The sequence below is a fragment of the Echinops telfairi genome, unplaced genomic scaffold (assembly GCF_000313985.2).
Source record: "Echinops telfairi isolate 266 unplaced genomic scaffold, ASM31398v2 ScPeMD7_7473;HRSCAF=8511, whole genome shotgun sequence".
NCBI classification, from domain to species: domain Eukaryota; kingdom Metazoa; phylum Chordata; class Mammalia; order Afrosoricida; family Tenrecidae; genus Echinops; species Echinops telfairi.
In genome coordinates, this window is record NW_022111377.1 from 13,951,949 (window position 1) to 13,976,994 (window position 25,046).

Below are 25,046 nucleotides of genomic sequence, written 5' to 3' on the forward strand. Positions count from 1 at the left end.
AGTCAGTCCAGTCCAGTTCAAGCCTTGCTTCTCCTGACATGGAAGCTGATGAACGGGAAGCAACTGGAGATCAAGGAAGCAGACCACAGGACAAAGTAGAGCCGGCAGGGGCACAGGCTATCGTACGCATGGTGTGAAGTTGGAGGAATGGATCCATGGTCTGTAGTCTGCTCACCGCTGCTGGCTCAGCTGGCCACCAGATGGAGGAACAGGCACAAAATCCAGCTCCAGCAGAAGGCGAAGGGCCAAAGAGCATCCGGCTCCCATTTGGTTTCTCCCTCATACACAAAAAGCTTATGACATCAAGGAGGTGCCATCGAGGTGTGACTTGATTGACAGGTTTGCCTCCACTCCTAGCCAGGGTTATCCAATTGACTTAATCCCTAAGGATCAGAGAGGGGCTTTAGTGCTGCTGTGGACCGATGACTGTATCGTTAATGCTTTCTGGCCCTGGCTTGCAGTAACCTGTTAATTTCCCTAATAAAGCCCTTGAATCATGTAATCTGTGAGTTCCGTGTGGCCATGGTAACAGTTTGTTGAACCCAGCAGTGAAAGAGAGTGTTGTGGGAGGAATGGTTGGTGTCAGCATACAGACAAGGGAGATGGAGGCCGGGGGCATCTCTGGACTCCCCTTGGGGCAGTCAACCGTGGGCTGGGGAGGAGCTGGATTCTCCTTCTCCCTCATGTAGCCAGGGGAGCACGGAGATGGCCTCTGCACCCTTTTCTCGTTTTCTTTATTTTAAGATCATGACGCAGTCATCCACAGCTCTCCAGATCTAGGTGAAGCTACCAAATCTGTATTTCTCCAAAGTTAATGTTTCTTTGGAGTTCTTCGAAAGCTCAAACAATGAAGCGCTCACTTGTCCTTTGTCTAGCATGTGTTCCTAAAGGGCTTATGAAATTGCATGCTATTCTCTCACAGATAGTTGCCCAAGACTCCTATGTATTCTTCAATTCCGTGGTCTGGGCTGTGAGAGATGACTTCCCACTCTCAGGCCTTGCACACTGAAACTGGGATGTTGAAACAGTCACTCCTGATTTCTAAAAGTACAACCTTTCCAACCAATAGAACTGATGATGAGATTTTCATTCCTGGCCCTACCCTGGCCATTAAGAGTAAAATGCTTGTCCCTTCATTTAAAATATTCATTATTTCCTCTGCAATTTTAGGGTTTTATAAGGAGATGAATGTAGATAGGGTTGGTTCGGTTCATGAAGGTTCTTGAAGACAGAATAAGTACTGGGCCATGGAGGAAGCACGCCAGCCTGACCGATCACGAGGTGTAGAAGGGATCAGGTAGCAGGCATCATTGGAACAAAAAATCTTACCATAGTGAATGATGGGGGGAGTGCGGAGTGGAGACCCAAAGCCCATTTGTAGGCCACTGGAGATCCCCTTGCAGAGGGGTTTGGGGAGGAGACGTGCCAGTCAGGGTGCGATGTAGCAATGATGAAAAATATAACTTTCCTCTGGTTCTTAAATGCTTCCTCCTCCCCACCTCCCCTCCGCTATCATGATCCGAATTCTACCTTGCAAGTCTGGCTAGACCAGAGGATGTACACTGGTACAGATAGGAACTGGAAACACAGGGAATCCAGGGCGGATAACCTCTTTAGGACCAGTGGTGTGAGTGGCGATATTGGGAGGGTAGAGGGAGAGTGGGTTGGAAAGGGGGAAGCGATTACAAGGATCTACTTGTGAGCTCCTCCCTGGGGGACAGACAACAGAAAAGTGGGTGAAGTGAGACATCATACAGGGCAAGATATGACAAAATAACAATTTATAAATTATCAAGGGTTCATGAGGGAGGGGGGAGCAGGCAGGGAGGGGAAAAAATGAGGACCTGATGCCAGGGGATTAACTGGAGAGCAAATGTTTTCAGAATGATGATGGCAATGAATGTACAAATGTGCTTTACACAATTGATGTATGTATGGATTGTGATAAGAGTTGTATGAGCCCCTAATAAAATGATTTTTAAAAAAAGAATGAGCACTGAGCTTAAATACATAAAATATTGGATAATTTTTTGTATGAGTTTTTAAAAGAAACATACACTAACAGCAATGTAAAGGCTAAACTAAAAGAGGGAATGCATTTAAGAAAATTGGAAATGTTTCATTATTTGGATAAAGTGGTACTAAACGTGAGATAGAATTTTAATTGATAACAGCATTAAATTAAGCCAAGTACATAACCTGGCCTAATCCTTATTTGAAATAACCTCAAACCAAGACTACAGTTTTAAAATTTGTAATATTCTCCCCTTACTTCATTGTGCTTTGTGGTATTTTTGAATGCTGTGAATGAACCTATCTCCTAGAGACAAGTGGTAACTGATTTAAAACTGTTGGGTCATTGTACATTACAATAAGTGTTTTAACATCTACATTGTCAAGTGTGGCAATACTTGGCACCAGCTTGATTTCTGTGATTTCAAATGGGTGGTGTTTGTGCTTTTTTTTTTTCTTTCAAGGAAAGCAATCATGTTTTGCTTTTACTTAGCACATTAATCATAGGTGACAATCAATCAAAATATCCTTGGGCATTTCAGGCTTTTAAGAAACTTTTATGAAATGCCTGAAAATGTTTTCTTGAATTTCACCGTAGATTATCAGCATAAAATAATTGTTGTTGCTAACAGCAACGCTATTTTAACTATCATCCAGACAGAGCAATGAAACCCAGCATCCTCTGGGAGGAGGAAGAAACAATCAAAATGTCAGGAGCAGTAGCTGTCTGCCAAACATACAATTAAGTAAAAATTGGAAATTAAGGCGCTGTCTCAGTCACTAGGAATATTAAAGTCACTTAATAATGTCATTTCGTAATTCCTTTCATTCCTGGTAGCTTACCTCATAACGTTTTTTTCTTTCTCCTTTATGGAGTGAATGCTCTAATTTCACCCCACGTAAGGTCCTCTTTGTTTCTTTTTTTTTTTATATACCTACAGAATCTTTCAAAATTGCAACTCAATGCTTGAATTTTTTTCTCGAGTTCTCTCGCTTTTAGATAAGCTGAGCATGTTCTTCCTTTTTGGTTTTCTATTTTTTGGTCTTTGCACATTGTTTTGTAATATTTGGCTTTGTCTGCTTAAGTTGCTCTTTGAAATGTTCTATGCAGCTCCTTGATTCCATCCTTTCTTCCATTTGCTTTAGCTAGTGCACAATTTAGAGAAAGTTTCCGTCTCTTTTGACATCCACTTTGATCCTTTATTCCCTATCTTCGTAATGACCTTTTCCTTTCTTGATGTCCTCCCACAGCTCAGAAAGGTCTCCTGTTATCAGTCTTCAGTGCGTGAAGCCTGTTCTTGTGATATTCTCAGAATTCAAGTGGAATAGACTCAAGGTCGTATTTTGACTCTTATAGATTTGTTTATATTTTCTTCAGCTTTGTCCTGAAATATCAGCAACTGATCGTCTGTTCTACAGTCAGCCCCTGGTCTGGTTGAGCTGCTGATCTCCTCTATTGTGCCTTACCATCATGTCTAGTCACCTTTTGTGTTGTTGATTAAAAAGGTACTTGCTGTAAAAAAAAAGTCTTTGATTTTGCAACATTCTACTATGCAATCTCCAGCTTCATACCTGTCACCAAGTCCATAACTTTGGATGTTGAATGATGCAGGGAGCATCAGGAAAAGATGGGGGAAATGCACAGAGTCGCTGTATCCAAAAGAACTCACCATTTTAGGAGGTAGCGTATGAGCAAGAACCAATGGTGCTGAAGGGAGTTCAAATGGACAATGGAATATTGCATAGTTTAAAATCAGGAAAGTTGTGCATCTGGGTCTTATTCTCTCATCATACTTGTGCAATCTGTATGCTGAGCAAAGCATCATGGACGCTTTGGATTATATGAAGAGAAATGTGGCATCTGGACTGGAGGAAGGCTCATTACCAACCTGCTGTATGCAGATGACACAACCTTGTTTTCTGAAAGTGAGGAAGACATGAAGCACTTGCTTCATGAAGATGAAGTTCAAGGGTTATAAGCTTCAGTATGGATTACAAATCAAACCTAAGGAAGACTAAATCCTCACAATGGTACTAATAGGTAACATCATGCTAAATGAAGAAAAGGTTGAAGTTGTTAAGGATTTTGTCTTACTTGAATCCACAATCAGTGCTCAAGGAAGCACAAATGAAGAGATCAAAAGACTCGTTGCATTCGGTAAATATGCTGCACAAAACCTCTATAGAGTATTGAAAAGCAAATACCTGATCCAAGCCATGGTATTCTCCATTGAATGCTATGCTTCTGAAAGTTGGCAGTTGAATAAAGAATACCATAGAAGAATTGATGCATTTGAATTGTGCTGGAAAAGAATATTGAAAGTACCATTGACTTCTAAATGGACAACCCGATCTGTATTGTAAGAAGTTAAGGCAGAGTGTTTCTTAGAGGAAAGGATGGAAAACCTTTGTCATACGTACTTTGGAAATCTTGTCAGGAGAGACCAGTCCCTGGAGAAGGACATCATATTTGGTAAAGTGGAGGGATAGCACAGGACCATTCAGTGTTTCATTTTGTTATGCATCTATATGGTCACGATGGGTCGGAGCTGTCTTGTTGGCACCTACAAACAAGAACAGGGTGGCCTTTCTGCTTGGCTCTGGAGAAATGACTCTTAGAGCAATCTTGGTCTGGAACTTCCAGGACACACTCGAAAATTTGTTCTGGTGATTGAGAGCCGGTCAGACAAGAAGATTCACCTGGAAAGCCATTGTTAACCAGGCTCAGAAGGCATGCTATAATGCACCATGTAAGATTAGCCAGTGAAAGCGCCAGTCCTAAAGCTTTGAGAACTTGCTAGTTGAAGGATTTCTGATTGGTGAGAATATTTCCTGACAGGAGGACAGCTCTTGAGACATGAAAGGTCAATGTCGGGACCACGTTCAGAGTTCACCCTATTTATCTCTTCATTTATATCCTTCTTGACTCTAATAAATCTATAGTCATAAAGATGGTATAAAACCAAACCAAACCATGCCATCAAGTCAATTCTGACTGATTTCAGCCCTCTCCGTTTAGGCATCAGAGCTTAAATATTTACTAGGGCAGAAAGCCTCATCTTTCTCCTGTATAGTGGCCAGTAGTTTCGAACTGGCCACCCATCGAATAGCCTACTACACCATCAGGGCTCCTTCTCTGTGAATTCACAAAATCAGTTCTAGGGCAGTCAGGGGAACTAGCAGGTCAGAAATTAAAGGTGACTTGTAAACACCTGAACATGTGGCTGTCACCCTGAAGCAGTAGTAGGAAACCTTTCCCAAATTTGTGATCAACTGATCCGAAGGTTGAAGCACCACATTGGCTTCTCAGCCTTCTCAGTGGTGCCTGCCTACCTGATAAGCAGATGGAAACTTGGACCTATCTCTGGGTGGCTACCGTCAAAGAGAGTGCTGTGGTCGGTGGTGAGGATGAAGATCTGGGGCAGTGGGAACACATTCTGGGGAGAGATTCGTGCATCCTCTCCACAAGCTTGTAGAAACATTAAAACGCAGGTTTATGACTATACTTGTAAGAAAAATTGTTAGCAAACGTTCTTTAGGTAAAATCCTACATATGTTCTGAAATAATTGGTAACACCACATAGCATCCTTATCAATTAGTATTAACTTCATTTGCTAAATTATAGGCTTCTAATTAAATACATCAGAAATGTTATTTAACGTAGTTTTCAGATTCTATTTTATTGATTGCCTTGATCTTTTTTATTTTATTAAATCAATATAAATAATAAATAGGTCAATACATTTCTTTTTTTATCCATCTGGTTGTCTAACTCCACATTTTTATCAATTAAGGTAAAATTATTAATAAATAAGTAGTTTATTGTGTTAGGCAGAGTTCTCTAGAGAAACAAAACCGGGACACTTGGAATATAACTGCTAATTAGTCCACACAGCAGTACAGAGGGCTCAGTTCAACTCACTTTCCTTGAACAGTTAATATACTGGAAGTCCTTCAACTCACTGGGCTGCTGGGTTCAAGGTCAAGGAAGCAGATAGTGGAGACCTCCCTCAGGCGAGGCAGGCAGAGTCTGCCTGCAGGCAGCAAACAGCAGAGTGGGTCTGCAACGGGCAGAAGCTCAGGAGCTTAGTGACGCAGTCCTGGGGGGGAATTTAACTCAAGCAATGCAAGGCGACAGGATCCACCAGCCTCTAGCTTTGACATGGTCCACAGGTTGGCTTGGCCCACAGGTAGTGTACCACAGACGTTGAGGCAGAGAACTAGCTAAAGCATCAGCATGCTGGTCAGCAAGAGCCATTTATCTCTTTGCCCTCCTCTTTGCCTTACTGCAACCTAATTAATTCCACATGTTCCAACTGGGCAGGTTGGCACAAAAAACCTAACTATCACATTTATTCTTTATCAACTTAACAAATATTCATTGAACCTCTTGACATTCACTGTGTTAGGCAATGATATGTCACTGTATTCTCAAGGAAGGTTAAAAATGTCTCCAACTGTGACTTTCCGTGTCCAGACTGTGAAATCTCAGCTCTGAGCAGAAAACGAGTACAGATCTGGGAAATGTAGTGTCACTGTGATAGAATTTCAATTTCTTGGTAGCACTGGCATAGCTTTGATGTGGGATTTTCTGTTGGATTCAGAATCACTTTTCTCCTACATTCACACTAATCCCTTATACCCTCCAACCACATTTCTAACGTATTTTCTGCTGAACACACATGATGACTGTTGTTAGTGTATTTATCACACTCTTTGTACAATATAGCCAAGAGCAGCAGTGGCTTGTATACACTTTCTGGGCAATAGCTGCAAATCTACATGCTTTTTCTCTGCCGAAGAAACCCAATTGGATGCAATGCAGGTGAGTGAGTGCAATTTTGTTATAGCTACAGTATGGATAATCCTAGCACACTTAATATTCAACATCTTCCATTGAAAAATGTTCCACTAAGACATATAAATGAAACCTTCATAGAAGTCTCTTCCTTTTCCTGCCCCAAACAAGAATCCATACAGAAACCTACGGGGACATATTGATTCATTTTATTCCACCAAAACCAAATAAACAAACACATACACAAAAAAAGAAAACCTTAATGAGCCCACCGTTGGTGGGATTTCTTTCTCCTTTCTTTCCTTTGTGGCAATTACCCACCTTTGTGAGTGTCCGCCTTACTTTCTTCCTATCATTTTCCGCCCTTTGTATTTTCACAACACTCTGTGATACACGTGAGAACACTAACAACTTAGAATTTATTTCAGTTTGATCTCCTCACGTTTTGCACAGAGCACACGGGGCTCTGGCATAGATTCAGTCTCCCTGGTAAGGAGCAAGATGAACAACTCGAAGGTGGCCACCTGCCCTTGGGACTGATCCATCCCATTTTCTCTGTGCATTTTCTTGCCTTGCACCTCAGTTCCTTTGGTTTAAACAACCTAAATAGTTCACTGGTTTTGCTAATAAATTAATAAAAGTCCTTGCCCCAGGAACATTACATCTGTCAACATGTTGTGTATTTTAAGTGTTAGAGCTGAGCATTTTAGAAGGGAGGTGAAGAAATTAGGACAGCAACTTCTGGAGCAAACTATCCCTCCTGAGTTGCAAGGCTTATGAGATAGTTCAAAGTATAAAAAGACACCAGTAAATGCTCTTCTTTTCTGCTGGAAATATTTGAGAAAGGCTTTAGGTAACTCTGTGGTTGACACCCAGGATTGAATACACTGAAATTAAAATTTTAGGAAGACTCTCTTGCTGGTGGACATACTTATCAAAGAAAGTATGCAGCAGAGTGCATTAAAGTTTCAAGGTAAATATAATAATGTAGCCTCTGGGAGGATTATTTTTATTTGGATACCTAAAGGAAATTTTATATATATATATATGATAAAGTAGAATACAGTTTTTACATTAAGGTAAATCAAGAGACTTAAAAGAAAAGATGAGTTTATGGAGAACTGCCTCTGGCTAAGATCCTTATCTAGATTTTCCTTCAGGGTGCAGATGTGAGTTTCTCTTGATTCAGAGATACTGCAGTGGAAATTTTGAGAAACAACAGGCTCAGGGTGGATTTCATCTATACGGAGATATGTTCAGTTTAGGAGTCTAACGTCCCAGTTGATAAGCACTTGGTTGCTAATTGAGAGGGAATTGGACCGAACTCACAAGCCACTTCTCGTGGGAGAACATGAGACAGTCTGCTTCCATAAAAATTACGGCCTTGGAAACCCAATAAATCTGCCATGCCGTGTCCTTTTGGGTTGCTGTGAGTTGAAATGACTCACCAGCAATGGGTATCTTTATTTTAGATAGCTATATAGAGATTTAGATAGAGTTATGGAGATTTATGTCAGACTCCCCAGGAGACAGATACTGTGGCCATGATTCCCATGGGAGAGCTAGGTGAAATCCTATAAGGTGGGGCGACCAGGGGCAGGGTCCAGGACCATAAAGGAGTGAAGGGAGCAGAATTGCACTGAAGGGAGAGTTGAAATGTTATGCAGTTGTGATAGGGATCCACAGTGAATCCTGTGGGGGAATCTCAGGAGTTTATTATTTTTTTAATCATTTTATTGGGGTGGGGATTCACACAGCTCTTATCACAATACATACATGCATTGTGTCAAGCACGTTTGTACATTTGTTGCTGTGATCATTTTCAAAACATTTTTCTTTCTACTTGAGCCCTGGGTATCAGCTCTTCATTTTCCCTCTCCCCCCTCCCTCCCCCATTCTCCCTCACAAATCTTGGTAATTTATAAATTAATAGTATTTTTTTCATGTCTTACACTGACGTGTGTCTCTCTTCACCCACTTTTCCGTTGTCCATCCCTCAGGGGACGGGTTAAATGTAGATCATTGTGATCAGTTCCCTCTTTATTCCCCCACTTTCCCCTTACCCTCCTGGTATCTGGCAACACCTGATGAAATACAAATCTTGATTCTGAAGGAAGATTCACAGGGATATGGCAAGCAATATCCACAATAGGCAGTACTCACCAGGCTCCTTACAATATAGTGACAAGAAACAATGAGTCACAATTTGCTTTCGATATACAAGGGGGTACCCAAAAATAACCAGATTTTTTTTTCAAAGTTGTAGTGTTTTGTTTTTGCTTTTTTTAACCACAGAATCTTATCACCTTCAATGTTCTTTCCATTTCACTGAATACATTTGTCAAATCTGTGATTCCTTTCTTGGAAACATTTTTCAAACTCATCTGTTTGGATGGCTGATGGTATCTCTCTCGTTTTTTTCTTCACCTCTTCTACATGGTCAAATTGCTGTCCTTTCATGTCCCTCTTCAAATCTCTGTCTTTTCTTGTCCTTCTTCATGTGTGGAAACAAAAAGCAGTTGCATGGAGCGAGATCGTGTCAGTAAGGTGTGTGGGGCAAGAGAGGCATGCTGTTTTGGGGTTTTCTTTTGTCAAAAACTGGTGCACTGAGATAGCTGCATGAGCAGGTGCATTGTTGTGGTGGTAAAACCAGTCCCCAGTCTGCCACAAATCAGGCCTCTTCTGTGACACACTGTTTCACAATCTTTTAAGAACTTCTAAATATAAAGCTTGATTAGAAGTTTGACCTAGTAAACAAGCTCCAAATGCATTATGAGTTAACATTTTCATCCCTTTGGGAAGTTGATGGACATCCATAATGAGGTTTTTCATCAATCAACATTTCAGCTCTTTTGAAACAAGAAAACCATTCTTATACTTGAGTTTTTCCCATAGCGCTGTCCTTGTAAGCTGTATTCAACATCACAGCAGATTCTGTGGCATACCCCCACCCCCAAGCAGGAAACAAAATTTCACAGCTACATGCTATTCTCTTAAATCAGCCATCACAAAAAAACGAGATTCAAGTGAAACTGCTTTTATGAAAAAATTCACTGACCAGAGAGGATCTTCCCAGGGGACACCATTGGGTGCACTAACTTAGAAGGAGTTTCTTGATGCTCATACAGTGGGGAAAATGCATACCATGAAAGCTCCACCCAGTGGAACTTTTTTCCCATTGGGTGGGGGGGGGTACCACCTCGTATTCACTAAACAATTAAAGATTCTGTTTCTAGGGGTGTGTGTGTAGTTTTAGGGAATTAGTAACACCAGGTAGTTTTTACTATCGCATAACTAATAGAAGGGAAACTTTAAAGAAAAAAAAGTAAGCTATTATAAATAGTGGGAGTCTACAAATTCTGTGCTTTTCTTAGAACAGAGAAAATTACTTTTCCTTTAATATACTTCTGAAAAATTAATAAGCTAAATGAGAGATATGTTACTAAAGTTGGTTCTATTTTTCATATTCCTCATATTTAGAAAGAACATTAAAACTGTTCATAAGAATAAAATTTAATGCATAACTTACTTTAGAAAACAATTCCTAAGGAATCCCTGGGTAGCACAAATAGTTAACGGAAAGGTGAGTGATTCAAACCCCGTCAGAGTTGCTTTGAAAGATAGGTTTTCCAATTTGCTCCCTCAATTTCATACTCTTCAAAATCTAGAAAGAAGTTCTGTACTCATAGTTTTTCAATGAGCCAAATTGTTTTGAAAGTAATTGAGAACAATACAACAAGACCTTCCCTATGTATGAAATTAGTATATGAAAAAACTGGAGAGAAATCATTTATTTGACTCTGGTTAAACTCTAGAAGAGTTATCTAAATGGGTATAAAAGTTAAATGCAATTTCTTTCTAAGTTTGAATTTAGAAGGGCCCTTCAAAATTTTCATGTAAAAATGGAATTAGAAAATGATGAAATTTTCCCCATGATCTTCTTGAAGTCCCCTGATATGTGGAACATTGAACCTGTATATACAGTTTGACCATTACCATCTCAGATTAGTGATATCATCTCAAGGGCAGGTATTTAGCCCATCTCCAGTTAAACTCCTGGACTCCAGGAGCACCCTCTGCTTAAGCATCACCACAGAGGTCTCAGGTACATGGCTCTGGGAAGGAAGTCTGAGAGTAAATACCTTCCAGAAATGTGATCACCCCTGGCTGAGTAGCGACAAGAGAGGGCCAATGCAATCTCACTTTAAAAATGAATTCACAGCACCATTTGTATTTACAAAATATAATTTTCCTATGAAAAGACACAAACTGAGATGGCTTTGGATTAGAAAAATGCTATAAGGACAGGGCAGAATTTCCCCTGTGGGTTTCTGAGACTGTAACTTTATGGGAGTAGGAAGCCCTGTCTTTCTCTTGTGGAGCAGCTGGTGGTTTCAAATTGCTGACCTTGCAGTTAGCAGCCCACCACGGACCACTTGGCCACCAGGGCTCAATTTTCTTATATAACCTATAAATAACAGAAGTAATTGTTTTGGTAGTCACCACTGCCATCTGAGTTTATTTTTTTCCCTTGATATATACTGAGGTGTACCTTATATAACCTAGACAAAACATGGAATAAAATAACCATCCCACTAATAATGTTTCATAAAATTAAAGCAAACCTATATAATCATTTTTCAGTGTTCTTTGCCAATGCCACAATTAAAATACATCAATTCTTCTGCAGCCTTAAATGATTCTCTGAGTTTCAGAAATGCCATGGAGCCAATGTTCTTTGCCTGAGCTCTAAGTTTGGCTTAAAGTTATGGTTGGACTATTACATCAACCCTTTGCTGCACAATAGTTTGTTAATAAACAATTGATAAAATTAGCATTATTCTTGTATACTTGAAATATGTTGGACTCAGAAGAAGAGTTGTTTAGATTTGACCAAGAATATCATGATTCCCCACTTACCTGTCAGTTTATTGTACGGTGGTAACTTTGGGTGGCTGTGATGCTAAATGCGATGCTATTAGTAGTTCAAATTTGAGCAGGGTCACAGGGTTCAGTATAGTGAACGGGTTTCAGCAGAGGTTCCAAATTGAAAGAAAGTTAGGAAAGAGTGATCCCAGTTTGAGAAATTAGTCATTTGCAACTCTGTGACTAAGCACAGAACATTATTTGATATAGGGCTTGAGGAGAAGCCCCCGGGTTAGAAGGTACTCAGAGTAAGAGTAGGGAGGAAGGGGCTCTTTGAATAGTCCCTCTGAATGACAGGAATAGAGCCAAGCCATCAGGACCTTCCGCTGCTGATGGGCCATGGCTCAAAATGACAAGACACAGTTGCAAACATGCGTTACTAATCAGAATCTGGAATGTCCAAACCTTGAATGTATGAGTATGAATCTAAGAAAATTTGAAGTTGGCAAAAATAACACGGAATGCATATAAATCAGTATTATAGACATTAGTGGGCAGAACTAGATTGTATCGAGCTTTTTAATCATATAACCTTATAGTTTACTGTGCCACAAATGACAAGTTCAAGAGGAATGGGGCCACAGTCTTCTTCAAAATTAGCATTTCAAGATCTGTCATGAAGTACAACACTGTCTACGAGATCATCAAATCTATATATCTACAAGGGAGATTCGTTTATCCAACTGTTATTCAAATTATCCAACTGTTATTCAAATTTATGCACCAATAACTGCAGCCAATGATGAAAATTTGACAAATTCTCCCAGCTTTATCAGTCTGAAATTGATAGAACTTGCGATCGGAATTCGTGGATAATTACTGGTGATGAGGATGCAAAAGTTGGATACAGAAAGGAAGTAGTAGTTGAAAAATATGACAAAGTTTATTTAAAATAATAAATAAATAAATAAACATGATTGTAAGATAGGATTTTGCAAGACAATGACTTTTCCACTGAAAACATCTTTTTCCCCTCAATGACATAAATGCCGCCTCTATAGGAGGCCCTCCCCAGTTAAAATATACAAGAATCAAACTAATTACTTCTGTAATAGAGAAATTCAATATTATCAGCCAAAATAAAGCTGGGGACCTACAGTAGAGAGCAGACAATCAGTTGGTCAAATGTAAGTTCAGGTTAAAGTTAAAGAAAATTAAAATCCAATCTAGTCTTCTTTATTCAGTGTCCAATTTTCACATGCTTATGAGGCAACTGAACGTTGAAGAATATTGAAAATGCCGTGGACCACCAAGACAACAAACAGGTCTGTCTTGGAGAAAATACAGCCGACTACTCCTTAGAAGCAGAATGCGAGGCTTCACCTTCCATATTGTGGAAGTGTAATCAGGAAAGAGCAATTGCTGGCAAAGGACATGATGCTTGGTAAAGTAGAGAGGCAGTAAAAAGGGGAAAGAGGAAGACCCTCAGGAAGTTAGATTGACACGGCGACTGCAACTATGGGCTAAAGCTTAGCAACAGTTTGTATAACTTCTCCGAACTGGGCAGTGTCTCATTCCCTTGTACGTAGGCTTACTATGAGTCAGAACGGCTCAATGACCCCCAGTGACAAACGAATAGCCAGAAGAACAAACAAGTCTGACTTCAAAGAAGTACCTCTAGACCGTTCCTTGAAAGTCAGGATGGGAGGACTTCATCTTGCATATTTCTGACACGTTACTAGGAGAGAAAAATTCAGGGAAAGGACATTATGTCTGGTAACGTGCAGCATCAGCGAGAAAGAGGAAGACCCTCAGCAAGATGAATTGACACGGTAGCTTCAGTACTGGACTCAGACATCACAATGACCGTGAGGGTGGCACGGCCAGGGCCATGTTTCCCTTTATGCCAAATAGGATCGTTGTGAGTTGGAGCTAACTTAAGGGCACTTTACAACAGCAATATCTTCAAGATTCTGTCTAGCACAATGCTCCTAAATGAAACGATTTTTTTGTACACTTAAGATATGGTAGCATGTAGCTTACAACAGCAATATCTTCAAGATTCTGTCTAGCTCAGTACTCCTAAATTAAACTATGATTTTTTGGTACACTTAAGATATGGTAGCATGTAGCTTTTGTGAACAACTGTGATAAAGTAATGGCAGACTTCCACTTTTGTGACTAAAGCCTGCCCAGAGTCTCAGAAGCCAGATTCTCCAAATAGAGGCCACCAACAGACAATAAACTGGTAGAATGTTAAAATAGCAACTTCTGTGAATTCTAAAATTGTGAGTAAAACTTTTAGACTGGCTGCTTAATTAGGTAAACATATTTTTACCAGGAAAATCTGAAAATTTGGGACATACGAACAAATAAATTTCCATTCTTTATTTGAAAATATCCATTTGTCTCCCCTGTTTAAGACAGTTGATTCTGAGATTAAATATGGCATCATATCTAATCAGCTGTACATGTTTGGTTGAATTCATGGTCATCTTAGTTGGGGACTAACCCTAACCTAAGATTGACTTCAATTGCACCTCAAGTTTGCTTAAGAATATATGCATTCTACGATGGTTTAGAACTAGACAGAGAGATAACTCTGCTAATGACAAAATGACTTGCTCTGTTTTTCAGGCCCTGCCCCACCACAGCCGTCACCTTGTGAAGCTGATCAATTTTCTTGTATCTACACACCCCAGTGTGTCCCTTTCTCAGGGAAGTGCAGTGGCCGGGAAGATTGCACGGATGGATCTGATGAAATGGATTGTCCTCTCAGCCCTGCTCCTCAACTCTGCGGTACAATGGAGTTCCGGTGCACGACAGACAAGTGTATCCCATCCCTCCTGCTGTGTGATGGAGTGTCTGACTGTCCCTGGAATGAAGACGAATCCAGCTGCTGTGAGTTATTCTCCCAGCTCATTGTGCCAGGACGGAATGCTGTTCGAAATGATAGTGAGAGCTTGGCAGATGAAGCAAAGTTCTCTAGGGTCTTACCGTGATTGCATCATCAGTAACTTACTTTGTCATGGCTAAATGAAGTATGTAACCCTTACAGTTTATGAAAACATTTCATTGGTAGGCACGCTGATCTCTGCTACACTCTCCTGGTTTTTTTTTATCATCATAACCTGGTCACTTATATCGGAGACGGGCCTACACACTTGTTTCCTCTGTAAACAAATAAGTGTGGAAATAGATTGGATATGTGCAATGATAATTTCCCCACTCTAAATTTAAGAAGATGGCGCCTGCAGAAGACTTTAGGCAAATATTTATTTCCATGAATGCATGTCGTCAGGAGTTGAGCCTGGACAGTGATGTGAGTGGCTGTCATGTCATCGAGTCCTCGTGGAACAGCCAGTCCTAAAGACACAGGTCTGAATGTCATTCTTGCCAGTCACTGCACAGGGTTGGGAAAGTTATCTGAGCCCTGTTAATATCAATTTCATCATCCTATGTGATGATGTCAATAATACCTACTTCTTAAAGCAGTGAAGATTAGAAGGAATGTTGGTAAAATGCCCCATTCTCTACCTTATGCCTTCATCACCTGCTGCTTTTGTCATAACAAGTCTAGACAGACAGGAAATGAAAATGTCAATTGAGAACAAGTAATGACACAAGTCTTATAAGTCAGAATTGAGTACCGTGGAATAAAAACAATGATAACATGTTATTTAGTTATTTGCTATATTATGCTGCATTCTGTTATATCACATTATACTGGCTTAGGTTTTCTGGTGAGATTATAGAGAGAAAACTCCATAAACCATATGGAATTGGTCACGCTATATAGGTTTTTCCATCGTGAAAAAAAGTTTGGCATGTAGAAAGTGGGACACTGAGAGAATTATAAAGCTAGTTCAGACCCTGTTTAATGTGGGAGTACAGAATTACGAGAACTAGTGGGAAAAGAGTAACAACTAATGAAGGTAAAAGAGAGAGAATTTTCAGGTGTTTAAAGACTTTAGCCTGAAATCAATGAAGCTTCTTCCTTATTTTAAGTTTAGTCATCATTTTACACCTCAGTGTAATTTCCTAAATGTGTTGTGTGTGGCTGTAATAAAGCCAACTTGTCACATCTAATCATATGTTTTTCCAGAGGAAGATAAATAAATGGAGAATGAAGATGAGAAGACCAACAAAATTGCTTATCCTTATTCCCATCAGGGGTCTAAGGCAATTTGTCTGATGGAAATTTTATTAAGTTCAAGATGTGACGTCATGTGATATTTGCCTTCACATAAGAATGCCATTGAAAGAGAAGGTTAGGAAACTAGTCTATCACGATAATTTTTTTGTCATTATTTGGAAAATTGGAGTTTAACTAGGTATTACCATGTGACGCTTGGCTCCTAAAAGGAATGAAGTGTGCATTATGTGTAGATTGGTACCACGAGATAATTGCTCATCCACCTCTAAAACTGAATTCATGGAAGCCTCTGTAGGATAAGTTGTGTAAAAAGAAACTAGAAGGAGATACCATACACAATCACAGAATAAAATCGCGCAGTGGTCACAGTCACCAAACATTTGAAGGCAGATTGGTTTTTTGACTGGACTCTCCTATTGATTTGGAATGACATTTTGTTAACTCACATTTCTCATTCATTTATTCATAACATATTAACTTTGTTAAGAAGCTAATTTATGCCACGTATTAAATTGGGCCTTAACGATGCCAATAGAGATGGCTTAATCTCATCTGGTGGCTATCTTCTATATGCCTGAAGGATACCAGGGAGTGAAAGTTGAAAAGTTCTATTACAAAGATAACACACAATCTTAAAGAACACATAGACTACTTCCTGACTCCAGTGCGGAAGTCTGTGGAGTTTATCAAGGAAGGTCATTTCAGAGCTCAGTTTGGAAAGACAAGCAGTGATTAGAAACATATGGTAATGTAGAGATACTGATCTGAAATGAAGAATGTTCCAGAAAAAGATAACTAATTGTTTGAATGGCACATTTTATTGTGTTCTTAGAATTTAAGGTCAGAACTGCAGCGCTCAGTCTAGAGAAATAAGCAGGAACTAAGCCATGCAAATGCTTCATCCTCTCTGCCAGGGTCATAGAGCTGAGTTTACTGCTGTATGGAAGAGAGTGGAGTGAGAAAGTGGTTAGGAGAGGGTCTTGCCCTTGGCGTATCCGGATATTGATGAGATAATGAGCTAAGATAAAAATAAGTCACAGACTATAAAGGTATATACTAATGAAGAAGAGAAAGGGATCAGAAATGTTCCAAGTTTCTGGTCTAGGTTCATGTGGCATGCCCTTGGGTAAGGAAACTGGGAAAGGGACCTCCTGGAGAAGGTTAGAGCCTTAATTTTAGACTTGTCGTCTTCGAGTGATCTTTGACACAGCCACAGGGAAATGTCCAGTGTGTGGCCAGTAAGGAATATCTGGAGCAAAAGGATTAGGTGAAACAAGGTATAGAAAGAAGTGTGGCCCTCGGCATGTTATTATTGAAGTGATGGATAAAGCTGAGACAACAGAGACAGATAAAAAGATCAAGCAGTGGGCAGAATCCCAGGGAACTTTGAAGAAACCCTGAAACACACTGTGAAGACAAGGTCACGAACATGGGAGGTCAACCCCAATACAGTGACCGTTCTGAAGTCAATGGTAGAAAGGCTTACAGAACAAAGAGTATTCATGGATTTCTATGTACCTGATAGATGGAGCAAGTTTAGGGTTAAAAATCTATGGATTTGGAATGAAAGTCCTCCTTGGTGATCTTGGAGGATAGCACATTCTATGGAGTGAGAGGGCAGACTTCTGAGGTCAGGTTTTTTAAGAGCAAATGGGAAATGACAACAAGAGGAATGAGTTGTAGATAAGGCTTTCCATAGATTTGTATTTAGAGTTACAGTCTCCGAAACTCAGTGTCCCAGTTCCACCCTGTCCTCTAAGGCCATTGTGAGTCAGCATCCACTTGATGGCAGTGGGCTGGGTGTTGGGTAGAATAAAAAAGATGTGTACATTTGCTTGTTTGGGAAAGGCTTAAATGTGTTTAGTGTAGATAGGAAGGAGTTTTCTTGGATGTTTACACCTGTCATTGGGAAAATCAATAGCAACTGATATTTCAAAGACATTCATTCCTCCAGAAATAGCTTTTCTAGTGATTGGTATGTTTAGAACAAACCTGTGATGAGTTAAACATTTAAAACGAATTCATATTTATTATGATCTCTATTAGGAACATTGTCTTCCTTTGCAAACAGAAGTGGTACTCCTTTAATTAAAAATATTCGCTTATTCCTACACTGCTAAATGTTTTCTTTCTCGGTAAACATTAAAATTTTAAACATATTTCAAAACTCTACTCTTACTTTTGGCTTCAAATCAAGTTGCAGACATTAAAAGGAAAAATTGTTTTTACAATGCCTCTAATCTATAATAATGCTTCGCCAACTAAATTGAGTCAGGCTTATAGCATTTTTTTCTACTATTCTAAACTAATAATTACTCGTTTTGTTACTTTTATGTTGTTTTTGCCTATGTTCCAATCCTCCCTTTGAAAAAGTTTTCCATTGCCTCTTCCACTCCAGGAAGCATAGTTAGTGTTTTACATGAGCTGGTGGCTCAGTGATATTATTTGTATGAATTGATGTTTTCACACTTTAGGAAGGCTTGATCAATGAAGAGTATCACTAACCTTTTTCAGGCCCAGTGTATTTTAGTCAATGAGAATAAATACGCATACCTATCATTTTATCTCACTTTAAAATACATTTTGATAGACAGTTCTCAAACTAAGTTGTGTCAGTAACTTATGACACCTCAAATAAAGAATTCTTTCAAATCTCTATCTCTTAAGCACAGACTAAGTTGTAGCACAACTGGACAATCTGCCCAAATATGGACATATTTATTCCTGAGCCTGCAAAATGATCGTTTTGCTTTAAAAAGGTTGAAATCTAGTTGTCTTTATTCTAGTACAATTAATTGCTCAGGTCAGTCCTTTTCAAATGTTCAGTTGCAAGATCAAAATAAATGTTCAAATAAGATACTGTATATGACATCCTCAAACAAATTAGATCAAAGCAGAGAGGTTCTTGTCGATCCCGGGGTAAGGGCCAGTGGTGCTGCCCATACACTGTGACCTTTCACGAACAGTTGCCAGACTCTAAGACTTTGAGGTACAGAATGAAGGCGCAGGGGGCGGGCAGGTGGGGATGGAAATGAGTGTCCATCCATACCATTATCATTTCATGGTTTTGAAATCTACACAGACTTCCTGACCAGATAGTGCTGTGGGTTCATGCCTTAACATATTCCCTCTGCTCTGAAATAACAATGATAAAGTAGCATAGCCTTACATATAAAAGGCCAATAAACAAGATAAACATCTGCATGGACCACAGTCAGGGAATAAAAGCACAAAAGAGAGTTCAGGACTGAAGCACCAGGCCTGCTGGCTTCCAGGTACTCACACTTCACATCCTGGTGCAAGTGGAAGATCTAAGACTAAGCATGTTTCAAACAAGATGGTGACCACCAACAAGAAGTTTTGATGAGGACCTTACTCATAAAAGAAGTCTAAAAACACTACTACTTTATACAAAGCCATAACCCTTGAGGGGAGGGGGCGTGAAGCAGAACTAGAGAACAGGAGGCATACAGACACATGATTACGTAATTAATTGTTCAGCAAAGAATAAAGTCAATGTTCATGAATTAGTCCAAGTAGCAAGTAAAAATTGCATAAGGAATGAACAAGCATCTACTCGCCTAAAGGTTAAACTGCCATTCAGTCCCACCCAGGAGCACCTCAGAAGAAAGACCCATCAATCCGATTCAACAAAGATTACAGGCAAGACAGCCCTCTCTGGAGCAGTCATTCTCTGCAACACATGAGGTTGCCATAAGTGGAAAGTAATTTGTTTTGTTTTGTGTTTTTAGCAGCAAACCTTATACAAAGGCATTCTATTTAAAATATTAGATGACTAGTCTTATGGGCAATGGCATTCTGATTTTATGAATCCATCAATTCTTTGGAGTCAGGCTAAGGCTAAGAGTACTAGAATACCGACACCATGCCTTATCATAAAGACATTTGATCGCAGTACATCAGAAGTGATCACATCATCACCCAGACCTAAAAGATGCCCAGTGACTCTATGTGACTTACCTGTATCCCAGTTGGATGTGTACGTGCATTCAAATGATTTGCACTCCTCATCCACTTGATCAGACATTAGATGAGAAAGATTAAGGGTACAGCAGAAGCTCAGAGAGCTTCCTTGAAGTAGAAGTTGCCCCATCCTAAAATCAATCCAGATAGCATAGTACATAAAATGTATTGCAGTGCATGTGTAATACAAGCTACATGATGCACATCTGGGAAATGATTCTATTGACAATTTTTTCTTTGAATTCTTTTTCAACCTTATGAAACACTTCCATTAAGTTAACGTTTTCTTCCAAAAGAGCTGTGCTGTTTAAATACAGTCCTAAAATAAATGAAGGCTAATACAATAAGCTGAATGTAGTAGTACATCACTGAGAACAAAACAAACATGCTTTTAACCAGGAGCATTATCTCCTTTCTTTCAGCCAATGTGAGTTGTTCTCATGGAGCGCTGACATGCCCCTCCTCGAACAGCTGCATCCCAGTACACCAGCGCTGTGACGGATTTGCCAATTGCCTTCACTTCCAACTTGATGAGTCCAGCTGCTCAGGTACTCCTTGTCTGTTGTATTGCCACTCCCATTATAAATAAGGAAGTTAACCTATAAACAAAAAAATATTAAAATTGTAAATTCTAATTATTAGCAAGCCTGGCCCATAAAATGACTGGATTCCTATTATTGGTTTCGGGGCAGAAAGCAAATGTTGAGATTTCTTGCTTCATTTTCTTTATGAGATTATAAATATATAAAACATGGATTCATGTCTGTTTGCTATAAATGTTAAGTAAGTAAAGAAAAAACATCTAACACCATATGTAAGTATTTAATAATCTCTTCTTTGCAAATTATCTGTTTCTGTAATAAGGCATCTCTATACAATCTAAGAATTTATTTAAAAATTTTAAATTGTACTCTTTTCATATTGCTTCATAATAGATACTTTGTTTTCACGGTCTCATTATGTATTTAAAACTTGATTTAATAAGCTTTAGATTGGCTTATAAACACTTGTATTGTTTCTTTCCCCAGAGAATGTATGCAGAATAAGAGTAGATAGTGTATATCTGCAATTATAGTTTTCTTGAAACTGCTCTAAAATTTTGCAATTCATTGAATGTATACCATTGCACCTCCCCTTCATAATCAATCTTTTGTGCTTTATGCAGGTTATATATTAAACAATTGTGAAGGGCAATATTCCTTTGTCACAACTAACAGTTAATGTAAGTTAGTGATAAAGGTATAGTGTCATACATTCTAAATAAACTGGAGATGTTTTTGTGTAGACAATCAGCTTCCTTGGAGTGGATTCTAACTCATGACAACCCTATAGGAAAAAGTAAAACTTCCCCATAGGGTTTCCAAGGCAAGCATCTTTACAGAAACAGACGAGCACATCTTTCTCTGCAGAGCAGCTTGTGGGTTTAAACCACCCACCTGTCCGTTCACAGTGAGTGCTGAGCCCTGGAATCCGCCAGACCTCCTCGTCACACCAGTACGAAGTACAAGTGGACACTGGGTACCTCTCAAGTGAGAATAACAGTTGGAAATAATATGATAAGGAAGATCGTGATGCACAAGTAATAACTTTGAATTGCCTGAAATGAGTGTTCACAGAGCCCTGTACTTTATTAGTTAAATCTGAAATCAATAAGAGAGCAGATCTGTCCCCCTACAACTTGAAGAGGCATGATTTCACTACTCTGTGTGCTTCGATGTCCAAGATATTACAATAAAGAGGATCCTTCCATTCTTCTCTAACTTTATAATTATTAAGACACAACATGTAGGGTGAATACGCTAATTCATTTTGACAAAAGGGAGATTTTTTCATGATGACCTTATTTGAGAACGAATATACGATAGCCCGTTATGAGTCATTCTCTGCCTTCCTACCTTTAAAGGGTCAGAAAAATCAGAAGACCGCCGTTCATTCTGAGGGATAGGCAATCTGTCGGCAATGATGTAACACACATTTTTGTTGTTCCATTTATTTTAGTCGCTCACCAGTCACTTGCAGTTCACCTAAAGAGCATAGTTCACATTGACACAGCTATTGGGTCCGGGTGAGACAAAGATCTTAGATACAGTATTCAGAAACAAAGTCCTTACTGTAGTCTGTTCCCTCTATTTCCATTTTTATATGCTGTGGGTTTGTCAGTCACATATGATAAAAGTCAGTGTTCCAACTCTTCACATAAACATACCATGACAGTGCACAATATGGTCCCCCTCTCTTCCCATGCAGCATAGTCCTCTCAAAGCAGTGTTCAGATTTACATCATCTAGTAATTCCCACCTGGGTCACAAAACAGATGGCAAGAATCCGGCCTCACTTGCCCTTGAGGTTTAAGTCATTAAGAAGAGCATCAAGTTCAGGCACTGGATAAGTGTTGCGACTAGCTTCAGTCATTCATAATTTGCATATGGAAAACCCATTCTTCTCAAGTTTGACTGTTTATACAGAAAAGAATTATTGGCCAGAATTTGTCTAGCTAAATTTAAACATCTTCTGCCCCTGCCCCCCGCTCCCAGTCATTTGCATTAGTAGAGGTTAATGAAGGTGATACAAAGGTGAAACTATATTCTAGATATAGAATACATCCATTGATAGGGGAATTAGAACAAGGTGCCAAGATATAAAAAATATAGCATGGGACATTCAAAGATAGTTTTACAATGAGTGATATAGTAAGAATATAGCTTAATAAAATATCAGAAGAGTTTATACAAAAAATGAAATCCTCAGGCAAATACTCTGGAGCTAGTCCAAGTGACACATGGCCGTGGCTCCCCTAGTCCCTTAGCTGGAGGCTGGGATTTCGAGATAAATGGAGCAATCCTTACCTGCTGGTGACCCGGTTTGTTGCACAAGCTTCTCTGATGGACTCTAAGGAGCCATGCATTTCCTGAGACCATATGCAGAATACAGTTTATCTGTAACAGTGCAGGCATGCCACGTGATACCATGAGGCTCACAGTCCCATGATCTGAAAACCTGCAAGAGGTTACACCAATTTTTAACTTAGCAACAGATTATTTGCCATTTTTAGACTCAGGTTTGGCAGTGAGCTGACCAGTATTTAGTTCCAGTTCTGATTCTTCCTTGCTCTTAACTCTAGCAAGTTACATTAACCTTGAAGCCTCAAATCACTCCTCTGCTAAATGAGGATAATTGTGGTGCATACCGCGTAATGTCATCAGGAGTCAATGAGCGAGCACATGGACAAGTCTGAGAATGGTACCCAGCATATTGTAGGTCTTCAGAAAATGATGTCAGTGAGGACGATGATAGAGGAGAAGGAAGAGGGGAGAGGAATTGGAGTAAACTAGGGTGATGGAAATGAGATTTCATGAGCTCTTCAAAAATTCTCCAAATCAAGAGAAATGGATGAGAACCATCATTTCATACCTAGTGCATACGATTATCTGGTATCATATTACAAGTAAATTTATTTGTATCCTCCCACAAGCCTGCTAAACGGGAAGTGTTCTCCTCATTCCTCTCTGTGACAAATGAAACACCTAAAGTGATTGAACCCAGAGTCATACTGCTCTCAAATGTCAGAGTGAGACATGCGGGAAGAGAAACCAGGACTTCCATGAGAGCAGTCTTTGTAGGTAAAGGGGCTTCGAAAATACTGGGATGAAATGGAATGAAACTTTTCCAATGTGCTTTCTTTAAAAGCACCTTCATCTATTAAGAAAAAGGAGAGACCAAAGAAATCACACGCCTAGTTGCAAACTCTTTAGATTTAAACAGAAAAGTTCCTCATCCACTTTAAACCAGTGCTTCTCTCTGTCTAAAATGATAAAACCAAATTGGGATTGGATGTGAACTCTGCCCACCACACCATTTCCACGTGATCAGAGTTGCATTTCTCCACAAACGCAAGGCCACCCTACACCTGGGCACAAAGTCAGTAAGACATGACCAGGGCTGGAGTCTCAGGGACTCTGTCTTGATTCTACTACCACCTGCCGTAGATTCCTGGAGCCCATCTACCATCTTGTTTCATGGAAAATTATCTCTACATCACAGAACCTTTTACTCAGCAAAAATATGAATGCTATTGTTTCTTGATTGAATTCCACTATTCAGTGTAAGAAAACACGATTTAAACACCCACATAATCATTCTGATATAAAGCAAGCAAACATCTTACTATCTGAAAATGCAATAACTTGAAAGTCTCCAGGGGATAAAAAAATGCACCTGCGCTGTACCAAGTATGTTCTGGTCCTCTGCAGTATCAGATGTTCTACTCCATTTCTGAATTTAAAATGTTTTAAAAAGCCACCCGATTTGACAAAGTCTAAAAATTTTCTGTAAGGCTAAAGTAGCCATGAAACGTTTCCAGACAAGATTTGTACTAAATCTCTATTTGTATGCATGTATTCTGAGGGGCTATTTTTAGTCAGGAGACACCCTGGGTAGAATATATAGGAAATTGCTGACGGAAAGGTTGTAGGTTTGAGAGCACCCAGAGATACCTCAGAAGAAAGGACTGGCAATCTACTTTCCCCAAATCTACCATTCCAAACCATTTATTCTGACGTGCACAGGGTTGCCCCCAGTTGAAATCTGCTAGACAGAATTGGCGTTTTCCATTTTTAGTCCAACTTCTTGTGCATGAAAGAAATTTCATATCCATTCTATTCGGCTGAGTATACTCCCGTTCTTGAGAGGTGTCGCTCTTTGTTCTCATCTTCAAGAGACCACTACCCCACGGCAAAACCGAGCACAGGAGGCCAAGATGGAAACGACCCTTCTGGGAAAGCACATCACTGAAATCTTTGACACCATGATAATTTGGCACATGGTATATTTCAGTTGTGTTCAGTGTTTCCCAAAGTGGGAAATACACCCCCCACCCATGGCAGGAGGGCAGGGGGAGATAGGCATTAGAATGTTGGGGGTGGGTACTATAGAAACAGATACCTATACGTCATCCTGGATTATAGGCTATAGTACAAAAGGTTTTAATTGCCAGGGTGCCCTGAGTAATTGTTTTGTTGTTTTTTTTCCCAGAAAAGGGAGTGGCAAGCCAAATAAACTTGGGAACCACAACTTCTCTCCATCTCTGTTTTCCTGTTTCCAGTGTTCAGCCACCCTTTCCTTACAGTTTCCCTTCAATGTATAATGTTTATATAAATGGTTTCTATTTCTCTTTACTTTTCTGCTCTCCTTCATGATCCTCATTTACTTTCTTCCCAAATCTCTCTCTC

At 39.6% G+C, this 25,046-nt stretch overlaps 1 protein-coding gene across 1 annotated transcript in view; it reads left to right on the forward strand.

Moving 5' to 3' along the window:
- MALRD1 (MAM and LDL receptor class A domain containing 1) overlaps positions 1 to 25,046 on the forward strand; it is an 819,322-nt gene that overhangs the window by 642,918 nt on the left and 151,358 nt on the right. The window contains 2 exon segments of the mRNA XM_013008119.2: positions 14,316 to 14,579; positions 20,241 to 20,366. Of these exon segments, the coding sequence (XP_012863573.1) occupies positions 14,316 to 14,579; positions 20,241 to 20,366 (390 nt within the window).